Here is a 26,057-nt window from a genome sequence, read left to right as displayed (position 1 = left end):
CTTTTGGCTTAGCAATTGAGGGTTGTAGGCGCAATTCCTGCCGTAATTAGGGAACTCATATTTAAGTGGGGTTTTGGCTATAGATTTTTGTGCTAATTTTCCTCTAGATAATCGGCCAATTACGCTCGTGCTCTTTGGTTATTAAAAAACTCGAGATTGGCGCAATTGGATAAAGCATAGGGGAATTTCTATTTCATGAATTAGAGATCACATGTTTGAATCTTATAAATTGCATACATGTTTGGCGTCAAGGCCACATGCATAAGCTAAATGATTAGACTTAAACCAATTTATGACCAGTGTTTCATGGGCCTCTAGATAGCTGCATTCTAATGTCTATTTTCCTAAGTTTTTTTTTTTTAAAGTTGATAATTTATTACACTAATTGATAATTATGAAATAATTAAATTACTTTGGTTATTCCATACAAAAATTGGCATCTTACTAACAAGTTATCTAACAAATAATTCATTGATTACATTTTATTGCCGATGATAATGGAAACTCACCAACAGTACTAAAGTTAGGCGACAAGAAATGAATTTCTTTTTTTTTTTACACAACCCAAGAATTTTGCTAAGATATCTAACACTAATGCAGTTGAATATTAATGCAAGCTTTTATTATTATGATCATTATTATTATTATTTCAATAAAGGGTACTTAAATTTTTCAACTGGACTAATCCCCAAGCATTCATACAAATTGTCCTATCCACGAACATAGGATAAAACTCTATTTCAATAAAGGGTACTTAAATTTTTCAACTGGACTAATCCCCAAGCATTCATACAAATTGTCCTATCCACGAACATAGGATAAAACTCCACTCACAAGGTAGGTGGCTAGCATGGTCTTCTCCAAGATTACTTTGAATTGAAGAGATGTTTAAAACGAAATCCTATCACATCAAAATCAAGTAGTTAGGTGAGTAATTCTAGGTTATGCTTGGAATCTAGAACCTATCCTCGGACACAAATTCTTCATTTTTTATAACTTGGAGCCTACCCTATTACAAGTTCTAAGGTCGATTCCAGGGCCCAACAAGTTCCCTTTTCTTTTTGTTTCATTTTTAGTTAAGCAAAATGAAGATGAGCAACAATAAAAATGAACAAGGATTTATTATCAATTGCCTAAGAATAAGTGTCCATATGCACTTGTTGAATATTATTAAGGAAATTTTACGATTTCCAATGCACTAATTGATCTTGTATTATATTGAATCACTATCTTCAAACATTTACAAAGAAAGATGGGAGCAATTCAAGAATACTACAACTTCACACATTCCCATAGTTGAGCATGCTACTACCCAAAAATTATTAGCATAGAAAAGCTAGATGAATACAAGCTTGAGTGAAACTTTTCAATCACAAAACTTGAGACTAAACTACTAGAGCTAGATTTATCACCTAGAGGGGGTGAATAGATGACAATGAGGAATTAAAACAAAATTAACATAATATTGCAATAGGACGATGTTTGTTGACAAATTGTGTAGTGTTCAATTTTACCAATATGCAATAATCTACCACAAACTATAAATAGGAGTTTAAGGGATAGAGAAATTGCACAAAACAAAATTTATAGTGATTTGGTTTTGGCAAGTCTATGTCCATTATCTTGCATTAACAGCCTATTGACTAGATTTTACTATGATCAGTCAATTAGAGGTTACAATGATTGAGTATTCACCACTCAAGTTTTGTGAAAAATTATCTGATTTCACACTCACGACATTTAAGAAATTACAAAGCTCACAAAAGACGAAAGTATTTAGGATAAGACTTTTTTTTTTTTTTTGGTTCGAAAAGATAAGACTTTGTTGAACTTTGGAATTTAGAACTTCTGTGTTCTCATTTAATCCTTCAATAGTACAACTTCCTTTAATATTCGTCATTGTCTAAGCTAACCGTTGGACCCAAGGTATAAGGATCAATTATATAATCAACCCATTGGACTTGAAATTGAAGGAAGATTTGATTGCTTTTGGATTGCTGAGAATGAAGTTCCTCGAAAGATTTACCGCCAATACAACAGATGGGTTTTCCATAAGTTGAGTCCTTCCTTTGGAGAACATTCCATCTTCAATTGACTATTCCGTTGATGGATTGAGATATTCCGAATAAATAAGATTGTTTTCAATAATTTCCTTAGACAATCAATGTATATAAGGTAGGAAATCCACACCAATCTTCAAGTCATTAACACAATGATTATGGTCAAATCAATATCCTTATTCCTTTGATATCGAATATTAAGTTTAAGATCGTCAGTACATCCTTGAGTTTGATAAGAAACATGATACATATCAGAGTTTCCACCTGAAAAAGTTTACTATGAGAATCAAAAGACAATTAAGAACAGTTTTGTTAATCTTCAAAATCAATTAGAAAATTTTTCTCAACATAAACTGATAAAGAAAATTATGGTTTAAACGAGTTATATGGGTCATTTTACAAAACTACGATTGTTTAATCTGTTTATATTTTTTATTGTTATGCGCTAAAAGTCATTTGCATTTGAAGTAAAATCAATGTTTTGGATCAAATCACACGTAATTTCTTCATACGAATTTCTAAAGGTTCCTTTTGATGAAAGGATGACATTGGCAAGTTAAACCTTATCATTTGTTTATGATTCGATTGTTCAAGCATTATGTTAATTATATAAAGTCAAAACAAAATTAATATGTGTGGTTCGAGTTGAAATGTAGCCCATGCCCAACAACAAGCACGCCTTACACAATTGAACACAGGAGTGACCCTTTTAAATGGGACGATGGTCAAAGTAACCGAGACAAAGTAAGGATAGTAATAACAAAATTATCAACCTAAATAATAGGGGTTTTTATTTTTTTTATTATCCTCTTCATTATTTCATTTAGATAAATATAAGCACACCAAGTGTACAGTCAGAATATTTCATTTTAAACATGTTACATGTTCTATTTATTCATGTATGTATGCATTTGTCGGTACACACAGATATATATATATATATAGAGAGAGAGAGAGAGAGAGAGAGAGAGAGAGAGAGAGAGAGAGAGAGAGAGAGGCTTGTAGGCATTTGTTTAAGATCATTACATCTTGCATACTGGTCCACAGAGAGTATAAATGTATGCTCTAGGTGAAATTAAGTTATTATATTCAAGACTCTTCATGATTCAATTCATGCATTCTTAAAGCAAATAAGCTACAACCTAAATTGGCAGTTTCTAAATCATCAAACATAAAACATGTACCGAGGCAGATAGCAATGTGCCATGATGGGCGTAGAAATCTAATTCGTAAGGTGAGATAAAGATTTGTTCAAAGGCATTTCTAAAGGGAATAAAGTCATTGTGACTTCGTGGAATAAATGATCACCTCAATCATGGGCACTGTTGCCCCGCTTGATTTGGCCAACCTTTTGCACGAGGATTCTTTGAATTTGTTAGTGAAGTAGGTGTTCAATCAAGGGCAAGAAAAGAATCACCAAGACCTTATGGTATTCAGCAAGGAAATCGAGAGCAAGTGCGAGGGAAATCCTATGGGATGAAGACTGTAGGAAGCTTGTTCTATTAAAAAAACAATAGTGGTTGGGAATATATAAAAATTAGTAAGATGTGGGAATTACAAATTAATATCTTACATTCACTGAGAATAAGTTATAGTCTAACGTCATCTTACTCGAAACAATGTTTTCCCTCGTGCTTCTTCAAGAATATCAAGCCATAAGCAAAACATTGTTTCAAGTAAAACACTATATTAGATCCTAGCTTATACTTAGTGAATGTAAAATATCAATTTGTGATTCACATGTCTTATTATCTCTTACATATTCTCAATTGCTCCAGTTGTTTTTTGAATACAACAAGCTTCCCAAAGTCTTCACTGTCATAGAATTTCTCCTGCACTTGCTCACGATTTCCTCGCCGATTACCATGAGGTCTAAGTGATTCTTCTCTTGCCCTTGATTGAACGCATAATTCGCAAAGAAATTCAAAGAATCCTCTCATGAAAGGTTGGCCAAATTAAACAAGGGGGACAATGCCCATGATTGAGATGATCAATTTATTCTACAAAGTCATGATAGCTTTACTTCCTTTGGAAACACCTTCTAACAATCCCACGTAATCCTCCCACCTCACTTCTCACACATTGTCCATTACAAATAAACACATTTTATTCTTCACGATGCTTCTTACACAATGTTGCATCTTTTCAAGTCTATCATAATTTTCTCTATGACCAAGAGACTCAATGATATATCTCATTATCTTCTTTAACTTCAAATTCTAATGGGCATGGATAACCAAACTTTGTGATCAAAATATTTGTTTACCCTATCATCAATGTATACCAATTTAGCGAGAGTCGTCTTTCTAGTACCCATTCCAAGAATCGGAATGATTGCTTTCGTTCGAGTTCCATCATCATTCCATCATCATCTGATATGATTCACAGCTCTACTACGCTTTCCTTTTCTTTCTTCCAACCACATGGAGGGGCACAAACGAATGAGTTTCCCTTCGCAAAAATATTCTCTTGTCATAAACATCACTCGACAAGTTGAACTGAGTCATCTCTTTATTTATTGATCCCATCAAGTCTCTTTATTGGTTCTTTCATATTATGTGCCATCTTAAATTGGAAAATGAAGTTGGATATCCACGAGGATGAGTAGCGGGGTACTTTCCTTCTGAGGGCCAAGTGCTCAGTTGACCTTGCCCACCTTCACAAAACCCTAGCTTCGTATTCATCTAGCATGTCCTCGGCATCATAGCAGAAGTCTTTAAACTTCGACAGCCAAAGCCTCACAATTCCTCTTTTGTTTGCTTCTGTTCAGCATCGGCGAGCACCTTCTGGATCATCTCTAGCCTCCTCTTGAGCTTCTCTTGGTCATCCTTGATGCCCCATGCTAGTTGAATTTCTTCGACAGCCAATAAAGCTAGTTTCTGCATGAGAAGTTTGAGGATGCTAGGGAGTAAGTTCTTTTATTGGCTTTAAAGAAGATGAAGGTGGCCAAAATGATAATATCACCCACTGTTGGAGAACCAACTCATGTTTAAGTTAATTGCTGACGTTGATATGGTTTTTGTTGTTAATTTGCCAACATTTTCTTATCATTTACAAGTTTTTATTTGCATTTCTTAGCAACAACTTGGATTACCATTCGTTTAGAAGTCACCAACCTTAATTACAATGATTTGTCAGTTTTTCTCCAATTAAGTCACACCACTGATTTTGGATTACCATTTCTCATTTGATTCACTTACCAAGAATATTTTTCTTTTAATTATCACTTTCCTTATATTTTAACAACTTTTATTTACCTTTCTTAAATATGTCTTAAACTTATCAAATCTTATATAAAATACTAACTTTAATTTAAGTGATTTATCAATACATATTTGAGTTAGTGATCAACGTCTGTTTGGTTGGTTATAGTATTAGGTTATTTAATCAGGAAAAAAGTTAAGTCACTCGAGAGAATGTTAGTAACTCCATACAAAAGTAGGTATATTCGGTAAGAAAAAAAGTTAATAAAAGACCAGAGAATTTTAGGTCAGTGATATCAGAAGTTGGTAATTGAGAACAAACATTAATCACTAACTTAGTAACCTTAATCTAGTAGGTGACTCATCAGAGAAATGGCTGATAGCAAGGCATAAAGTTGGTAAATAACAAAACTTGATTAACTAAACAAACAAACAAACCTTGTTAAGCAACATAAATGACAATTGGTAATTCACATAAGAACCGGTACGTTTCAAGGCGCCAATTAAAAAAGTAAATAAATATGGATAAAAGATAATAAGAAAAAGTTGGTAATTTGAGAACTGTCAAAATAAAGTTGGTAACGTTATTAAAGTGTCAATAAGGCTGCGTTTGTTTTCGTTTCTTTTTTCTGTTTTTAAACAATTTTTTTGTTTTTTTGTTCCTAGGAACAAAAAAGGAACAAAAATGCGTTTGTGTGCGTTTTTGTTCCAAAATTATTTTTTTGTTCCGAGAAACACAACGGAAACAGAAACGAAAAAAAAAAAGTTGTTTCTTGTTTCAAAACAAAATTTAGAAATACTTTTATGTTTTCTTTTCTTCTTATTTTTCTTTCTTTTTTTTTTCTTTGGCCGGTCGCCGAGGGCCGACTCGCCGGAGAGTCGCCGGCCCCCGACGAGCCTAGATCCAGCGAGGCCGACCTTGCGCTAGGATGGGCGAGCTTGATCTCGCCCGGATCCGGCGAGGCCGAGCTCGCCAGCGGGCGAGGCAAGGTGGGCCACTTTGCCAAGTCGGCGTCGCGGGCGGTGGCCCGGTGACGTCGAGCCTCACCGTGGCTGGGCAAGGTGCCAACCCTCGTCGGCTGGTCGCCGACCATGGTCGAGGCCGGCGATCACCAAAAAGAAAAAAAAAAGGAAAAATAAATAAGAATAAAATAGAAAGAATAAAATAAAAATATTAAAAAATAAAAAAATTATACAAATTTACCAAACATGTTTCTGTTTATTTTTTATTTCCGGAACAAGTTTACCAAATACGTTTTTTGTTCAAAAATTGTCTCTCGGAACAGAAAACAATTTTTTCTATTTCTCGTTTCCTAGAACAATTTTAAACGAAATGTTATCAAACGCACCATAAATTGTCCACAAATTTGCGTTGTTAGATGACCGAATTTTTCCACAATAACAAACTCTTTCAGCAATCTACCAACACGAGAAGAAAACCTATTTTAAGACGAAACAACAGAATCGTCCATCGCATTTTTAATTTTACTTCATACTCTGACAATGGCAAAAATTCAAAATCTTAACATCACCACACCGTTTCAGCAGTGCCTTCTGCCTTTTTCTTCCCAATCTTGCATCCATTCATGAGCTTTTCCTCGTGGTAAAGCATGAGGCTGCTAGGAGTATTATTGTAACTTGTACCATCATCTCCTCAAGCGAAGAGTAAACTATACCTTCATGAAGGCTCTACTTATTTTGTAAAAAATATAATAATTTATACAACATTTTCTTCAATATAATCGCTTGTATCACTTTATATAATTACAATAAAAAATATGTTTATTATCGACAACAATTTATATCTAAACATTCAAACTCATTCATAGTCGAGTTTTGCTATCTATCCAACTTCCACCTTGCAACTCTAGGAAGGAACAGAATTCTTAAAGATTTCCATTCATTCTGCGCAATCTGATGGAAGAGCGCATGCAGCTTACATGCAGTGTCGAAATTTTTAGCCAATGAGTCGTCGATCATCAAGCGGAGCAAGTGTACTCTTCGAAGAATCTAAAACATGTATCAGGTGGATCAGAGAAAACCCTAATACTCGAGGAAGAATCTAAACACATGTAAGAAAGCAGTCTCGTATGTTCATTCTTCGGTCATTGCTTTCCAGTCAGTGCCATTTACAAACATAATGTCACAATGAAATGCCAAGTGCAAAACATTATTCGAGAAATTAGATGTGGCAAGCTTCTGTTTGAAGGAGGGAGCTCTATAAGGCCAAAAGCTTTCTTTTCATACCCCACCCAAAAAATATCAGGTAGAGCACAACACAACCTCCAACAGTGCCGATGACAGTTTCCCAAAATTTTATGTAAGGAGCACTGAAGAGGTCAATTTCTATGTTCATGCCGAAAAATCCGACCACCGCGATGCCCGCATTTACAATCATTGTCGCAGCAGAAAGCATCACTCCCATCTGCAGCAGCTGATTCTGCTTATCATCCAACATTATATTGATACAGTCCTCGGTATCATCGACATAGTCGTTCATCTACACGAACAGAGATAACTCTTGTTAGACATTGCATGTCCAGCAGATGTGAAACATACAAAAGATGTGAGGAAATTATATGCAAAATCAGACGTTAATGCAGTGAAAAGATGATCTTCCCCATTCTCTTTCCTTCATTTCCATAACAATTCGATAAGAGACGCAATAAATATTGTGTATATTTGACAGACTACATGGAAGGACCTGGACTGTCGATCCAACTTCATTGTCTTAGAGAAAAGGGCAGGCACAGTATGGGCAATATTACGAAAGCTACCCATGCTTTTAAAGTATGACTGAAAAGTAAATTCTTCACAAAGCCTACACAAGTTGCATAATTGATCAAACCTATCATGGAACTTGAATAAAAAGTTGTATGCTTCCTACATTTAATTAATGGTAGAACAATTAAACTGATAAGAGTTAAATATGTTTTGCCCACTCAGCTATGAGCACAAAATTATGAAGTCGTGCATCCAAACAGATAAAAGGGTAATTCCCGGATGCTACTACAAAGTCAAGGTACCTATGTCCGGAGGTAGCCTTGAGATCATCGCACATGCACATCACAACAGATTCATTAATTAATTTGCAACAGACCAGTGTAAAAATAACATTCAGATGAAAAAGCTTGAAGAGGACTTTTATGGCAATGTATATGGAAATGCTAGTGAGTTATATTTTGGATGGGAGACAATATATTGTACTCGGATAAATAAATAAATAAATAAACACATTTTCACTAATGATGTTTTTTGCTTAGGAGGATTAGACATTCACTTTTGGGTCCGATTGCAAGGTGGAATGAAGGAAATGCCCATTCCACCAATAGATGGAATTGTGATTTCTCTCGAAGTTTCAGCTGATGGAATCGCGATTCCTTCACCTTTTGTTCACACATTTCGAAGAATGTCCTCTCTTTTCTACTTCCTGTAGTTTATTCTAAAGAAAATATTGACATTTCGTTATTCTTTCAATTCTATTCCCATGTTATTTCTCCTCCACGACAAAAGGAATTTAAATGCTCATTCCATTCCATGCCATTCCTCCTCCCATTCCATTCCTTCCATTCTCTCACTTCATCACATCAAACATAATTTATGTAGATTTCAAATTATAAACAAAATGAGAAAACATTTCCTCAAATTTTTAATTGGTTGAATGCATAGAATTTATGTTAAGGCAGAAAATCTTAAAATTTTCAAAGTGAATTATCTTATTCAGCTATCTATGATAGTCAGTGGTCTAAGGCACAATCATATATGGACAGTTATATCATACTAGTGAGCTGATAAAAATAAACCACCGAATTCAGCAATGCATGTAAGGAAAGCACATAGATACATACATCTGATAATTTTTGCAGTGTGCCATCAATTTGGACAAAATATGCTTCTAAAAGCATCTCAAGCTCCTCAATGTTAGGCTTGTAGCTGGTCAAAACTACAGTATCTAATTCATCTTCTTCATTATAATCTTCAGCCCTGTCAAGACATATCATTGCAGAGTACCAAAGCATCACATTACGCGAGACAAGCTATAGATGGAAAAATAAACTCAGGAGTTGTGGAATGACACAGCACATGTAAACCGATATACTGCTGCAAGTGTGTAAAGATCGAAGGGGCCGGACAGTATAAATTGGTAGGCTTGTAGTTTTAAGTTAATGTACTTTAAGTTTGGACCTGCGAGAATAGGTACTTCCTCTCTGTCCCACATATTAATGGGTACAGCAGTGTTCTCTATTTCTTTAGCCTTCTTCTATTATGCATGCTTCCACTTCAACATTGCATCACACTGCAAAACTTCATTCTCGCTTTATTTCTAAATAGCAAGATAGCTTCAACTACAATCAAATTGAAGTACCAGCAGACCAACATTCCCCTCCATAAGTATGTAGAACTATTTAAGTTGTCAGTCACCTTTCATCATCTATTTCAGGAGCAGCATTGTCTACTTCCTCTCTGATTGAAGCATTATCCAGTGAGTGAGTGAGAAGCTTTTCTGTCAAATACATCTCAGCCATATCATTATCGTCATCCAGCAAATGTTCAAGCTCATCTCTCACCTATGTTTAAGAAAACATGCAAATATTATGTAACAATCAGGTAGAATCCATTGTTAAAGAAAAAACATCATTAAAACACTAGACAAATGAGATTTAACAAGAACAATTTAAACATCAGATTAATGAAGCAGAGTTCTTCTTAAGGGTCTTCAAAAATTTCAAATAAAAAATGCAAGCCTCTTCCTAATTTCTTATTGACCTTTCACTGTCACATGTATTAAAAAAATGTGAGGAGAAAGGGCGGACTCAGTTAGTTATCTCCTAAATTTTAAATGGAAAAGGTACATGTAGGACATGAGAACAGCAGGGTTGAAGTTTTCTGGAGAAATAATAGCATGATCAGTTCAAGAAGACTTGGAAGCGTGGACGGGTGTTTACTCTAGTACAGAGATTAAAATTTTCAGCCTCAATCTATATTACTGTCTTAAGGATGTATAGCTTTGGCTAATGAGTTTGTGAATTTTTGAACCCTGGGTGCAGTCCCTCTGCCTTCCACTCACGAGAAGAGTTGTACCATCTTGTCAATTACCTTCTGTACTCGGCCAGAGATGGCAACTAGACGACTCTTTATTTGTCTAACACGATCGAGGTTAAGTGTGCTGATTTTGGAAGTTAGTTCATCCAAAGCTGGATATGCCTCATCCTCCAGGGTCTTGGTCTGAAAACGTCAGAAAGGAAAACATTTCAGTTACCGTCCAACAGTGGAAAAAGTTAGAAGCTAAAAAGTCAAATGGGATGAGGAGAAATTTCAGTGATGCAGTTTTTAATGATTGAACACAAAAAATCAATCTTTTATTTTTGTGTAATGGGAGTAATGGTAAAGGCTAGAAATTCTGGTTCTATATGATAACAGCCCATGTTTAGATATAAAGTAGCCTGAGAAGGTACAACATCCTTAAGAATTGTTATATTTTCCAATTCACTAGATTGAAGTGTGTCATGTATACCTCTGATTCAAGGCACTGGCAAGCAGATTCAAGACAAGATTCCAGTGCTCTGAATTCAAATGGCAGTGTCTTGTGAACCCCACTAGCAGGCAAGGTCTTGCTGTCGACTTCCTTTGCAAGCAAAAATGTAACTATTAATCACGACAGGCCGACCAAATGCCGGGACAACTTGAGCAATTTTCTGTTTGTTAGAGCTACACAAATAAAATTCATTTACAACTACTACCCAAGGCCAAATAAGGATTAAACCCAGTGAATGACAGTTTAATGTGATTTCACAAACAAACTGCGCTAATCAAGCGTTGCGACAGACAAATCAAATGCTGGGACTACTTCTTTCAGTAGGCAATTTGACATTAGGTAAAAAGACAATATAGTTCACTTAACACTACTGGCAGAGGCCATATAAAGAGCAAACTGGCAAATAACAGTAAACCGCGATTGACTCTGTAAACAAGCTGCACTTAACACAATATGATGAACCACACAATTCCGAACATACTTCGAAACCTCAAACGACGGACGGTCGATCGATACTACTTGTAGAATTTTAGCAAATATCTCTTGCAACCTACAAGATGTCATGCGGATTTCTCACATGTCCTTCTAATCCGCCCCCTACCTCAAGGTTTGTGCATAAGCCGCCGACGACAACACGGAATCCGAACCATCTCACCTCGGCCTAGAGCCTCACCTGTTGAGCAGCGCAATTGGAGCTAGAAACCCGGCGCTGGAGGTCCTGGACGAACTGGTAAACCAGAGGGCTGTTGGTGTTGATCATCAGGACCTCCTTGGCGGTGATCACGGCCTTGATGTGCTCCAGGTTCACGACGACCGCCCGCTCCCGGCCGAGGATCGAGGACGGGTACGACAGCACCGGGTCGAGCACCCGGAGGTCGCGCGCCGGGAGGCCGGTGCGGCGCATGATGGCGTGCTTCCCGATCTCCTCGACGGGCGACTGCCCGGACTCCGACACGATCAGCCACGCCCGGGTCCCGATCCCCTTCCGCCGCGGCTGCTGCGCCTGGAGCATCGCCACCCTGCCGATCTCCTCCTCCCCGTCCGGTCCGGCGGCTGCGGCGGCGGCGCCATCGATGCGAGGGGCTCCGTCGAGAGAGATCGCATTCGCGAGGGGCGCCGTCAACGAAGAGAAATCTGGAGAAGAAAGGTCGAATCTTTTTTTAGGGAATCTGGTAGAAAAGGAAGGTGCAGCGTTCCCGCCAGAATCGGAAAGAGGACATGACGTGGCTGCCCCCGACCGGGAATTTGTTTATATTTTTTCAAAAATGTTTTTTTTGGTCGATATTAAAAAAAATGTTAAAAAAGACCAAAAATCTCAAATTATGCAGATTCTCGAGGCATTTACCTTTTAAAAAAAAAAGTTTGGTGACGTGCAAATCCTAGTCGTGTGACATATTTATCTAAACTTATATTTATGTTACACATTATACCCAATTTTTCCGCAAAAAATCCAAACCTTTTCTTATACAAAAAATTAATATCGTTTACTTTACATTGTCCATATAAGTAATCATATAAGATTTCTTAGGGGCGTTCATAAGTGGAATTTTCATTAAAGATAAATATGTTATATGGGTACTAATTTGGATATACGATGTCAAAATAAAAATTTAGGATAAATATGTCAAAGTTAATATAGTTTAGTTTTTTTTATAGTTTTCTTGTCAAATATGTGATTTAATAAATGCTGATTTACAAAATCTTTAGGGAAAATCGCAAATTCGATAGTATGTGGGAATTTGCCCTTGAACAAAGAAGATATTTTTCTATTTACGGCATGAACTTTTATAATTCAAACACGAGGGAATTAATCCAATTTGGGATCTCATGTCCAAATTTGTATTGATCTTTCCCAACTAGTCAAAATGGCATTGATTCATTCCCATGTGCTAGTGTCGCCCCGAAAACATATCTTTCCCAATTAATCAAAATGGCATTGATTGATTCCCATGTGCTAGTGTCGCCCCGAAAACAAATGTTCAATGTCGATTATGCCTAAACTCAAAATCCCATCCCACTAAAATCGATTGATTACGTAATCAAGTATTCGAATCGAATAGACTTTGATCGAGCAATTACCTAATTTAATCAACGAACTCCACCGAGGTCGGCGAAGAAGCGATTCTCGGCTACTGATGGGCAAGCCAAAGACAGCAAGAAAACCTCGCAACGGAGACTTGCAGGCTTGGTAAGGTTGGTTTAACCGGCCTGCGGCGGAGAAGGACCACCGGTGGTTACTAAGACAGGCAGCCGAGCTGGGGCAGCCGGAAGCCTTGCCCAGAACCAGGAAACCTCTCTTGGAATTGTTGGTTTCCTTCAAAAATTCGAAGGGAGGTGCAAGGAATTGCGTGAGCTGTGGCGGCGCAGCGAGGCCAGGAGGTGGAGCTGTGGCGGCCAGGCGGTGGAGGTGTGGCTCTGTCCAGAGACTCGTGGCGGCGGTGGCGTGAGGTTCACGGTGCGGAGAGGAGAGCACGCGGATTTGCAACTGCAAGGAGAGTCTCCTTTCTGTATCGACTTTACCCTTGACTTTGTAATTTTCTTGGAGCGTGCGATGTGGACCACCTTTTCCTTTTCTTGTGCTGTTAGCATAAGTATCAGGTGACGAGAGCATGGAGAAAATTGACAGATTTCGAAGGGAACGAATGCGTTGACTTCCCTTTTGGAGAGTGGGGGAATAATGGTGTGCATGTGCATTACTTCTTTGCTCTGATTATTCTTTGGCCTTACATTATGCGGCTGACCCCGACTTGGGATTTGTTTATATTATTTCGAAATGCTCTTCCATCAGAAAGAGAGGAAATGAACATGAAAGTTCTGATGATACGTCGAGTTTGTCCCTGAAATAAAGGAGATATTTTTCTCTAGTTGTGGCATGAGCTTTCAATAGTTCGACCACAAACCAGACTCAATCCAATTTGAGATCCTCATGTCCGAATTTGTATTGATTTTTCCCCGGTAATTTAATAATTTATCTTTCTCTTCTTCTTTTTTTAAAGTACTACACGTATTCATGTGATTGACGGTCAACAACTAGAGCAGAGCAAAAAGACTTTATTGCAAAACCATCCTTTCTTTTAATAAAACTTGCAACTTACATCAGATTTTTTTACTTACATATATCGATTTGCATGCTTATAACCCTGCTTATTTACAAAAATTGCCATCTACCTTCCTAAACTGTTCTTCCAAAAAAATAAAAAACAAAAAGTATAAAACCACCACGAACCCAAGTATGCATGTTTTTGTTTTCTACCATCTTTCTGCCCATCATCAATTTTTGTTTTCTACCATCTTTCTACCCATCATCAGCTGGCGGCTGATGATGGGTAGAACTTGCAACTTACATTTGATTTTTTCACTTACATATAACAATTACGAATCCAAGTATGCGGAAAAGTACCAAAATAGTCTTAAACTTTTTACATTGATACGAATTCAGTTTTAAATATTTTAGTTTGACCAATTTAGTCTTAAACATTTTCACATTAGTACCAATTCAGTCCATCCGACTAATTTAAGTTTGAAATTGCGACGTGGCCACGTCGGTCTTATGGAGCCACGTGGACAAATTATATTTTTTTTCAGACTTTTAAATTATTTTTCTTTTTCTTTTTTTCCTTTCGACCTACCATCGCTGACCACAAGCTAGTAGAGCGAGGGCCACCGCGCCCGGCGGCCACGGGAGGGTGTCAACCCCTCGCCCGGATCCGGGCGAGGACCTCGTGCCCTCATTGGACCCAAGAGGGCACGGTGGCGCTCGCCCAAGGGTGAGGGCCTTCGTGCCTCAAAGGCCCACGCTCATGGCGAACGAGCAGCTACGCCTCAAGCGAGACTGTCATTGATGTGAATTGTTGCGGAAAGATCGTTCTACAAAGGCCCGAGATGGTGCGGGTGCGGAACCTCAACCTCCAATCGAACCCGTGATTGGCAATCTCGATATGAGCGTGACCTGTTGACGAACGCGTGTCAACCAACCAACGTTATAGACGCCACGAGCGAAAGAATTCGCTATCTCACTCGATAAGTCAAATCGATTGTCATAAAAGAACCTTGATTAGGTCTAAGTCCTCAAAAGAACAATAAAAGAGAATCTCTCAATTTTTATCTCAAAGTAAAATATCTCTATCCCCAAAGAAATTCAGTCAATCTTATATATAGGCCTTCTAGCTGCCACACAAACCTAAAACGAGCCCTAGAAATATAATGCGTCATATTCTAGAATATTCCTAAACAAGAAGATATATATATATATATATATATATATATATATTTGACTTGGTCAAATATTTGGTGTCTATATAATCAAATTGAGTCAAGATTTCCAAGATTCTTCAAGATTTGATCCAAGGTTATTTCCACGCCGAAGATCACGAACCATGACGCCAACAGCTTGCCTGAATTGCTTGGCCCGCGCTCGAGTAATCGAACCAGTAGGAATAGATAATGAGTCCCTAGCACCTTCTCCTCGATATGACTCAATGTCCACATCATTCCCTCCCCCGTGCAAAGGATTTGCCCTTAAATCATCATTGGCATAAAAAAAAGTCAAGTCAGAAACATTAAATGTAGCACTAATGTCATACTCACCTGGAAGATCAAGCTTGTAGGTGTTATTGTTAACTCTTTCTAACACCATGAATGGTCCATCCCTCACGGTAATAACTTAGAATGTTGCTGCTCAAGAAATCACTTTTGCATATATGAACCCAAACCCAATCGCCGAGTTCAAACACCACTTCATTGCGCCTTTTGTTGGCTTGCCTTGCATATTGCTCGGTCTTGCGCCCAATATTTGTGTGCGTCTTCTCATGCAACGCCTTGACAAATTCAGCTTTTTTTGCTCCATCTAAATCCACATGCTCATTAACAGGTAAATGGGTTAAATCTAACGGAGTTAACGGATTATAACCATATACAACCTCAAATGGTGTAAATTTAGTAGCAGAATGCATGCTTCTATTATATGCAAACTCAACATGTGGCAGACAATTTTCCCAAGATTTTATGTTTTTTTTTAATAATAGCACGCAACAATACCCCTAAAGTTCTATTAACTACCTTGGTTTGACCATCAGTTTGTGGATGACAAATAGTAGAAAATAACAACCGAGTTTCAAGTTTTTTCCAAAATGTTTTCCAAAAGTAGCTAAGAAATTTAGAATCTCGATCTGAAACAATCGATCTAGGCATGCCATGCAAACGTACAAGTTCCCTAAAGAACAAATCAGTAACATGAGATGCATCATCGGTTTTATGACAAGGAATAAAATGAGCCATCTTTGAAAATCGATCAACAACCACATAAATAGAATCTCTACCATAATTAGACTTAGGCAATCCTAACACAAAATCCATAGAAATATCAGTCCAAGGATGCGTTGGAATAGGTAATGGCGTATACAAAGCAGTTTAGTTGTAGACTTAGATTGTTTACAAGCAATGCATTTCTCACAGACACGTGTGACATCTCTCTTCATATGTGGCCAATAAAAATGTTCATGCGGCACTTCATAAATCTTATTAATACCAAAATGCCCCATTAAACCACCACTATGCGCTTCTCGCACCAACAATTCACGCAAAGAACACTTAGGCAAACATAATTTGTTTTCAGAAAAGATAACCTTCACGCCTATAGAATTTATCAAATGCAGCGTGCTCACATGCTTCAAACACTCTCCCAAAGTCATCATCATTAGTATATAAGTCCTTGATATGCTCAAAACCTAAACACTTTGCTTCTAAAGTAGTTAGAATCGCATACTTTCGAGAAAGTGCATCGGCTACCACATTCTCCTTACCTTTCTTGTACTTGATCACATATGGAAAAGTCTCGATGAACTCTATCCATCTGGCATGTCTTTTATTCAACTTTTGCTGCCCTTTCAAGTACTTCAAGGTCTCATGATCGGAGTGGATCACAAACTCCTTTGGCCATAAATAATGTTGCCAAGTCTCCAAAGCTTGCACTAAAAAAAGCATACATCTCTTTATCATAGGTAGAATAATTCAATGTTGCTCTACTCAATTTCTCGCCGAAATAAGCTATGGAATGCCCTCCTTGCATCAACATGGCTCCAATTCCTGTACCAGAAGCATCACACTCTATCTCAAAAGTAGCACTAAAATTCGGCAAAGATAACAAAGGAGCATTAGTCATCTTATCTTTTAGCATATTAAATGCTTTCTCTTGCTCTTCTCCCCACGTGCTTTTTGATAACCTCGGTCAAAGGTGCGGCAATGGTGCTGAAATTTCTCAAAAATTGCCGATAAAAACTCACAAATCCATGAAAGCTACGCACCTCTCCTATGGTCTTAGGCGTTGGCCATTCACGGATTGCTTTGACTTTTTCTTCATCAACCTATATACCGTTAGCACTAACAACAAATCCTAGAAATACTAATTTGTTAGTAACAAAAGTGCACTTCTTTAGATTATCGTATAATTGCTCGGCCCTTAAAACTTGCAAGACAGCTCGCACGTGCTCAATATGGTTATTAGGGCTTCGGCTATATATCAAGATGTCATCGAAATAGACAACCACAAATCAACCAATAAAAGCACGCAAAACATGATTCATAAGTCGCATAAACATGCTTGGTGCATTAGTTAATCCAAATGGCATGACTAACCATTCATACAATCCATACTTGGTCTTAAATGCAGTTTTCCATTCATCACATTCTTTCATCCTAATTTGATGATAGTGTCGCCCGAAAACAAATGTTCAATGTCGATTATGCCTAAACTCAAAATCCCATCCCACTAAAATCGTTGATTACGTAATCAAGTATTCAAATCGAATAGACTTTGATTGAGCAATTACCTAATTTAATCAACGAACTCCAACGAGGTCGGCGAAGAAGCCGATTCTCGCCTCGATGAGCAAGCCAAAGAGCAAGAAGAAAACCTCGCAACGGTGACTTGCGGGCTCGGTAAGGTTGGTTTAACCGCCTGCGGCGGAGAAGGACCACCGGTGGTTACTAAGGCCCCGCTTTGGTAACCATCCAAACAGGGCCAAATTCCGATTCTTTGTTCCGGAATCGGTTTCGGCCTAGAATCGCGTTTGGTAAAATTTTTGTTCCCGGAGCATTAGGAATAGAATCAAGAACCAAAAAAAAGTTGATTCTTGTTTCGGGAACGAATTTGAGAATCAAAATCAATAAATTTTCTTCTTCCTTCGGCCATCTCGCGATCGCCGTCCACCACCGCCGCCACCGTCCGCCACCGCCATCCACCACCGCCGCCGGCCGCCGCCGTTCGCCGCCGCCGATTGCCGCCGGCGCTGCCGTCCGTGAGCTCGCGGAGGCAAGCCCACCATCGGCGAGCTCGCGGAGGCTTGCCCGCCAGGCGGCTCGGCCTCCCCAAATCCGGCGAGGCCGAGCCTCGCCAATGGCCGGGCGGGCCTCGCCGGGCCGGGCGAGCCTCGGCGGGCCGGCGAGGCCCGCCGCCGGATCGGCGGGGGCTGGCGAGCCTCGCCCGGCCCCGCCGGTGGCACCGGCAGCCTCGGCCCCACCGGTGGCTCCGGAGCCTCGCCCAACCCCGACGAGGTCGCCGGCCACCGGCGGGGCTCGGCCTTGCGTCCGGCGAGGCCGAGCCTCGGCGGGCTGGCGAGCCTCGCCCCTGCCGGCGAGGCTCGCCGACGAGGGCCGACGACGCTCCGTGGTCGCTAGGCCGAAGAAGAAGAAGAAGATGAGAAAAAGAAAAGAAAAAGGAAAAAAGGAAAATGAAAAGAAAAAAATTAAAAAATTAAAAAAAAAAAGAAAACAAAGGAAAAAGTAAAAAAATTATTTAAAAATTAAAAGAAATTGATTTGGAACAGAATTAATGAACACGGTACCAAACGCAATTCTATTCCGAATCGAAATTTTGGACGATTACCAAACGGCTTAAAATGCTTAGAATCGGTTCAGGAAAGTAAAAAGAATCGGTTACGATCGAATCGGCTCCGGGAACAGAATAGTTGCAAACGCGCCCCTAAGACAAAAAGAGGCGAGGCAACCGAAGCCTTGCCGGGGGAACCGTGAAACCTCTCTTGAATTGTTGGTTTCCTTCAAAAATTCGAAGGGAGGTGCAAGGATTTGCGTGAGCTGTGACGGCGTAGCGAGGCCAGGAGGTGGAGGTGTGGCGTCTGTCCGGAGACTAGCGGCGGCGGTGGCGTGAGGTTCACGGTGCGGAGAGGAGAGCACGCGGATTTGCAACTGCAAGGAGAGTCTCCTTTCGTATCGACTTTACCCTTGACTTTTGTAATTTTCTTCGAGCGTGCGATGTGGACCACCTTTTCTTGTCTTTGTTAGCATAAGTATCAGGTGACAGAGCATGGAGAAAATTGACGATTTCGAAGGAACGAATGCGTTGACTTCCTTTTGGAGAGTGGGGGAATAATGGTGTGCATGTGCATTACTTCTTTGCTCGATTATTCTTTGGCCTTACATTATGCGGCGACCCGACTTGGGATTTGTTTATATTATTTGAAATGCTCTTCCATCGAAAGAGAGGAAATGAACATGAAAGTTTCGATGATACGTCGAGTTTGTCCCTGAAATAAAGGAGATATTTTTCTCTAGTTGTGGCATGAGCTTTCAATAGTTCGACCACAAACGAGATTCAATCCAATTTGAGATCCTCATGTCCGAATTTGTATTGATTTTTCCCCGGTAATCTAATAATTTATCTTTCTTTTTCTTTCTCTTTTTTTCTCTTTTTTTAAAGTACTACACGTATTCATGTGATTGACGGTCAACAACTAGAGCAGAGCAAAAAGACTTTATTGCAAAACCATCCTTTCTTTCAATAAAACTTGCAACTTACATCAGATTTTTTTACTTACATATATCGATTTGCATGCTTATAACCTTGCTTATTTACAAAAATTGCCATCTACCTTCCTAAACTGTTCTTCCAAAAAAAAACAAAAAGTATAAAACCACCACGAACCCAAGTATGCATGTTTTCTGTCCAAAAAAAAAAAAAAGTATGCATGTTTTGTTTTCTACCATCTTTCTGCCCATCATCAATTTTTGTTTTCTACCATCTTTCTACCCATCATCAGCTGGCGGCTGATGATGGGCAGAACTTGCAACTTACATTTGATTTTTTCACTTACATATATCAACTTGCATGCTTATAATCCTGCTTATTTACAAAAATTGTCATCTATCTTTCCAAACTGTTCTTCCAAAAAAAAAAAAAAAAAACAACTACGAATCCAAGTATGCGAGAAAAAGTACCAAAATAGTCTTAAACCTTTACATTGATACGATTCAGTTTTAAATATTTTTTTTTGACTAATTTAGTCTTAAACATTTTCACATTAGTACCAATTCGGTCCATCCCGGCTAATTTAAGTTGGAAATTGCTGATGTGGCCACATCAGTCTTATGTCGAGCCACGTGGACAAATTATATTTTTTTTTCAGACTTTTTAAATTATTTTTCTCTTTTTTTCTTTTCCTTTCCGACCTACCAACGCTGACCACAGGTTGGTAGAGGCGAGGGCCACCACGCCCTCGGCAGCCACAAGCGAGGGGCGTCAACCCTCGCCCAAATCCAGGCAAGGAACTCTGCGCCCTCATCGGACCCAGGTGAGGGCACGACGGCCCTCGCCAACCAAGGGTAAGGGCCTTCGTGCCCTCGTCAACCACAAGTGAGGGCGTAAAGGCCCACGCTCGTGGCAAGCAAGAGCTGCTACGCCTCAAGTGAGGCCGTCGTTGATGTGAATTATTGCGGAAAGATCATTTTACGAAGGCCCAGATGGTGCGAATTGCAAACCTCGACCTCCAATCAAACTTGTGATTGGCAATCTCGGTATGAACGTGACCTATTGACGAACGCGTGTCAATCAACCAACCAACGTTATAGACGCCACGAGTGAAAGAATTTGCTATCTCGCGCGATAAGTCAAATCGATTGTCATAAAAGAACCTTGATTAGGTCTAAATCCTCAAAAGAACAGTAGAAGAGAATCTCTCAATTTTTTCTCAAAGTAAATTATCTCTATCAAATTCAGTCAGTCTTATATATAGGCTTTCTAGCCGCCACACAAACCCTAAAACGAACCCTAGAAATATAATGCGTCATATTCTAGAATATTCATAAACAAGAAGATATATAGATATATATATATATATATATATATATATATATATTTGACTTGGTCAAATATTTGATGTCCATATAATCAAATTGCGCCAAAATTTCCAATATTCTTCAAGATTTGATCCAAGGTTATCTCCATGTCAAAGATCACGAACCATGACGCCAATAGCTTGCCTGAATTGCTTGGCCCGCGCTCGAGTAATTGAACCAGTAGGAATAGACAATGGGTCCCTAGCACCTCCTCCTCGATATGGCTCAATGTCCACATCATTCCCTCTCCCGTGTAAAGGATTTGCCCTCAAATCATCACTAGCATCGAAAAGAGTCAAGTCAGAAATATTAAATGTAGCACTAATGTCATACTCACCTGGAAGATCAAGCTTGTAGGCATTATTGTTAACTCTTTCTAACACCATGAATGGTCCATCCCCTCGCAGTAATAACTTAGAATGTTGCTGCTCAGGAAATCGCTCTTTGTGTATATGAACCCTAACCCAATCGCCGGGTTCAAACATCACTTCCTTGCACCCTTTGTTGGCTTGCCTTGCATATTGCTCAGTCTTGCGCTCAATATTTGCGCGCGTCTTCTCATGCAACGCCTTGACAAATTCAGCTTTCTTTGCTCCATTTAAATCCACACGCTCATTAACAGGTAAATGGGATAAATCTAACGAAGTTAACAGATTAAAACCATAGACAACCTCAAATGGTGTAAATTTAGTAGCAGAATGCATGCTTTTATTATATGCAAACTCAACATGTGACAGACAATTTTCCCAAGATTTTATGTTCTTTTTAATAATAGCACGCAACAATACCCCTAAAGTTCTATTAACTACCTCGGTTTAACCATCAATTTATGGATGACAAGTAGTAGAAAATAACAACCGCGTTCCAAGTTTTTTCCACAATGTTTTCCAAAAGTAGCTAAGAAATTTAGAATCTCGATCTGAAACAATCGATCTAGGCATGCCATGCAAACGTACAAGTTCCCTAAAGAACAAATCAGCAACATGAGATGCATCATCGGTTTTATGACAAGGAATAAAATGAGCCATCTTTGAAAACCGATCAACAACCACACAAATAGAATCTCTACCATACTTAGACCTAGGCAATCCTAACACAAAATTCATAGAAATATCAGTCCAATGATGCGTTGGAATAGGTAATGGCATATACAAGCCATGCGGTTTAGTTGTAGACTTAGATTGCTTACAAGCAATGCATCTCTCACAGACACGTGTGACATCTCTCTTCATATGTGGCCAATAAAAATGTTCATGCAGCACTTCAAAAGTTTTATTAATACCAAAATGCCCCATTAAACCACCACTATGTGCTTCTCGCACCAACAATTCACGCAAAGAACACTTAGGCAAACATAGTTTGTTTTTACAAAAAAAATAACCTTCACGCCTATAGAATTGATCAAATGCAGCGTGCTCACATGCTTCAAACACTCTCCCAAAGTCATCATCATCAGTATATAAGTCATTGATATGCTCAAAACCTAAACACTTTGCTTCTAAAGTAGTTGGAATCGCATACCTTCGAGAAAGTGCATCAGCTACCACATTCTCCTTACCTTTCTTGTACTTGATCACATATGGAAAAGTCTCGATGAACTCCATCCATCCGGCTTGTCTTTTAACTTTTGCTGCCCTTTTAAGTACTTCAAGGTCTCGTGATCAGCGTGGATCACAAACTCCTTCGGCCATAAATAATGTTGCCAAGTCTCCAAAGCTCGCACTAAAGCATACATCTCCTTATTATAGGTAGGATAATTCAATGTTGCTCCACTCAATTTCTCGCCGAAATAAGCTATGGGACACCCTCCTTGCATCAACACGGCTCCAATTCCTATACCAGAAGCATCACACTCTATCTTAAAAGTAGCACTAAAATTTGGCAAAGATAACAAATGAGCATTAGTCATCTTATCTTTTAGTAGATTAAATGCTTTCTCTTGCTCTTCTCCCCACGTGAAACCCACGTGCTTTTGATAACTCGGTCAAGGTGCGGCAATGGTGCTGAAATTTTCACAAATCGCCGATAAAAACTCAAAGCCAATCCATGAAAGCTACGCACCTCTCCTATGGTCTTAGGCGTTGGCCATTCACGGATTGCTTTGACTTTTTCTTCATCAACCTGTATACCGTCGACACTAACAACAAATCCTAGAAATACTAATTTGTTAATAACAAAAGAGCACTTCTTTAGATTAGCGTATAATTGCTCGACCCTTAAAATCCGTAAGATAGCTCGCACATGCTCAATATGATCATTAGGGCTTCGACTATATATCAAGATGTCATTGAAATAGACAACCACAAATCGACCAATAAAAGCACGCAAAACATGATTCATAAGTCGCATAAACGTGCTCGGTGCATTAGTTAATCCAAATGGCATGACTAACCACTCATACAATCCATACTTGGTCTTAAATGCAGTTTTCCATTCATCACCTTCTTTCATCCTAATTTGATGATAGCCACTTTTCAAATGGATCTTAGTGAAAATGCAAGAATCATACAACTCATCCAACATGTCATCTAACCTAGGAATAGGATGTCGATACTTTACCGTAATGTTATTGATTGCTCGGCAATCGATACACATTCACCAAGTTCCATCCTTCTTTGGCACTAACAAAACAGGGACGGCGCACGAGCTAAGACTCTCTCTTACATACCCCAGTTTCAATAGTTTGCTAACTTGCTGCTGAAGTTCCTTTGTCTCCTCGGGATTGCTTCGATATGTGGGTCGGTTAGGTAATGGCGCACCAGAAATCAAGTCAATTTGATGTTCTATGCCTCGAATAGATGGTACTCCTCCAAGAAGTTCATCAGGAAAGACATCTTCAAATTCTTGCAATAAAGACACAATAGAACTAGGCAAACTTGGGTCAAGATTGTTAGTAGAAAACAAAACCTCTTTGTACAAAAGTACAAGCATCGATCGGTCTAGAATTAAAGCTCTCCTCACCTTACTCGATTTTGCATAAAAATTCTTTTGCCTATTTTCTTTCCTCTCTTCTTTTCCCTCGGTTTTTACCTCAATCATTCTCTTGGCCTCTCATTTTCCTTGTGTCTCAGACACACCACGCAAGACCTCGGATTTCTCACCTTCCTCTCTCTCTCTCTCTCTCTCTCTCTCTCTCTCTCTCAGCTTCTCGTTGTTGTTGGAGAAATCCTCTTGAAGTGTTTTGAAGTTGACAAATCGTTTCTATCAATCTAGTCTCAAGGCTTGCGGACTATGATATTTAAAGTCCAAGACCTCCGGACAGCCGAGACTCAAGACTCAAAGTCTATCCTCATTGACAGTCTCTAATCCGTTGAATAAAGGTTATCCGGAACTGGATGTTTCGTTAGGATCTAACCTTATCAACCGGAGAAGATCTCGTGGCTGGAGAAGACATAACGGAGTCCTTTGATTGATTGAAGATTGACTCGATAAATTGAAGATCCTCGGTGATTGCCTAAATATTATTGGAAGGTTCTACTTATGGAAACCGAGATCCCGATTGTATGGGCGAACAGATTGATGGGCTATCAACACGTTCCTTTAATAGCTTGAACAATCTTCCTAATTGATTCCGTCCAATGGGTAGATTGGAGGAATTTTTGGTAAGTGCCAACGGGTATGATGGCATAAAGGAGTATATAAGGAAGACGGTCTTAGTTGTTCAAGGTGTGCGCGATAGATAAATTCCAAAGTCTCAAGCTCCTTTTGTTTAGACAATTCCTTTGAGCGAATACTTGTATACAAAAGAGAGTCTATATTTGTGAGAAATCTTGAGGAGGTGTGGTAGAACATCTACACCGTGGAATCAAGGCAAAGCTGTGCTGTAACTTCTCTTTGTTCATAGTGGAATCCAACCAATAGGTCGGTGAAGAAGAGTGGACGTAGGCTTGATATGCCGAACCACTATAAACCGCGTGTTCAATTTTCTCTTCTCTCGCCCTTACTTTGATTATCGTTTGTCTAAAATCCATCAATTGTCTAGTATTGTGCGATTGTTGAAGAAAATCTTTTATATACCTATTCACCCCCTCTAGGTACTCATACTAGTAATATCAATTGGTATCGAGCCTGTGTACTCACTTTGTTTGAAGTGTTTTACCGTGAGTTAAAGATCAATGGCTAGTATGCTAGCACCGTGGCCGATGGAAGGGCAAAGCAATACCATACCACCCTACTTTGATGGAAATGATTACAACATCTAGAAGAACAAGATGAAAGCTTTCCTACGATCAAAGGATCCTCCGGAATGGGACGTTGTAGAAAATGAATTACTCCTACCACCGCATCGATCTCTCGAAAGAGGGAAAGAAAATGATGAGACCAACGGAATGACTCAGAAGAGATAATCAAGAGACAAGCACTCGATGCAAAAGCAATTTACTCCTTATATTGTGCTTTGTCACCAACTGAATATAATAGAATATCTTCTTGTGTTACAACAAAAGAAGTTTGGGACAGATTGCATATCACCTATGAAGGAAAGTCGAGTGAAGGAAACAAGAATCAATATTCTTCTCGGTCAATACGAAGCCTTCTTTAATGAAACCAGGAGAATCTATAACTAACATGTTTAGTCGTTTTACAGATATTATGAATGGTCTTGGAAATCAAGGTCAACCAATTTCTGATCCCATGAAGGTAAACAAGCTACTACGTGGACTCTCCAAGGATTGGAATCACATAAAGACTTCGATAAGAGAGACGCAAAGAATTATGCCACTATCTATCGACGAGTTGATTGGAACTCTTCAGTCTTATGAAGTGGAACGGATCAATGAAGATGAAGATCCAAAAGGTAAGAAATCCATTGCATTAAAATCAATTGATGATTCTGATGATACAGATTCTGAAGATGATATGGACGATGAGGAGCTTGCTCTCATGATAAGAAGATTCGTAAAACTGAATAGAAAAGGAAGAAGGTTCAACTCAAAGAAACAAAGCTTTCAAAGACAGGCATCAAGTCTCGTTGATGATGAAGAACCAAACAAAGATGTAGTCCGCTTTGAATGTAAGAAAAATGGACACATCGTACCCAATTGTCCTCTTCAAGAAGAAGAGAGGAAAAGATGAAAAATTTGAAAAGCTCTCAAAGCCGAAACCGGAGTAATATAGAATGTGAAGAAAGTG

At 39.0% G+C, this 26,057-nt stretch overlaps 1 protein-coding gene across 1 annotated transcript; it reads right to left on the bottom strand.

The window, feature by feature from the left end:
• Positions 1-7,294: 7,294 nt before the first annotated feature.
• On the bottom strand, positions 7,295-11,994 carry LOC104418017 (magnesium transporter MRS2-F). The gene is made up of 6 exons (XM_039301587.1): positions 11,473-11,994; positions 10,779-10,889; positions 10,361-10,489; positions 9,686-9,831; positions 9,112-9,247; positions 7,295-7,763 (listed from the first exon to the last, which is right to left on the bottom strand). Exons 1-6 carry the CDS (start codon positions 11,809-11,811, stop codon positions 7,482-7,484), a joined length of 1,143 nt encoding a protein of 380 aa, XP_039157521.1. The 5' UTR covers positions 11,812-11,994; the 3' UTR covers positions 7,295-7,481.
• Positions 11,995-26,057: the final 14,063 nt, after the last annotated feature.

Source organism: Eucalyptus grandis, chromosome 9, assembly GCF_016545825.1.
Source record: "Eucalyptus grandis isolate ANBG69807.140 chromosome 9, ASM1654582v1, whole genome shotgun sequence".
In the NCBI taxonomy this organism is placed as follows: domain Eukaryota; kingdom Viridiplantae; phylum Streptophyta; class Magnoliopsida; order Myrtales; family Myrtaceae; genus Eucalyptus; species Eucalyptus grandis.
The sequence above is the reverse complement of the archived record's forward strand: the minus strand, read 5'-3'. Positions and strand labels throughout refer to the sequence as shown.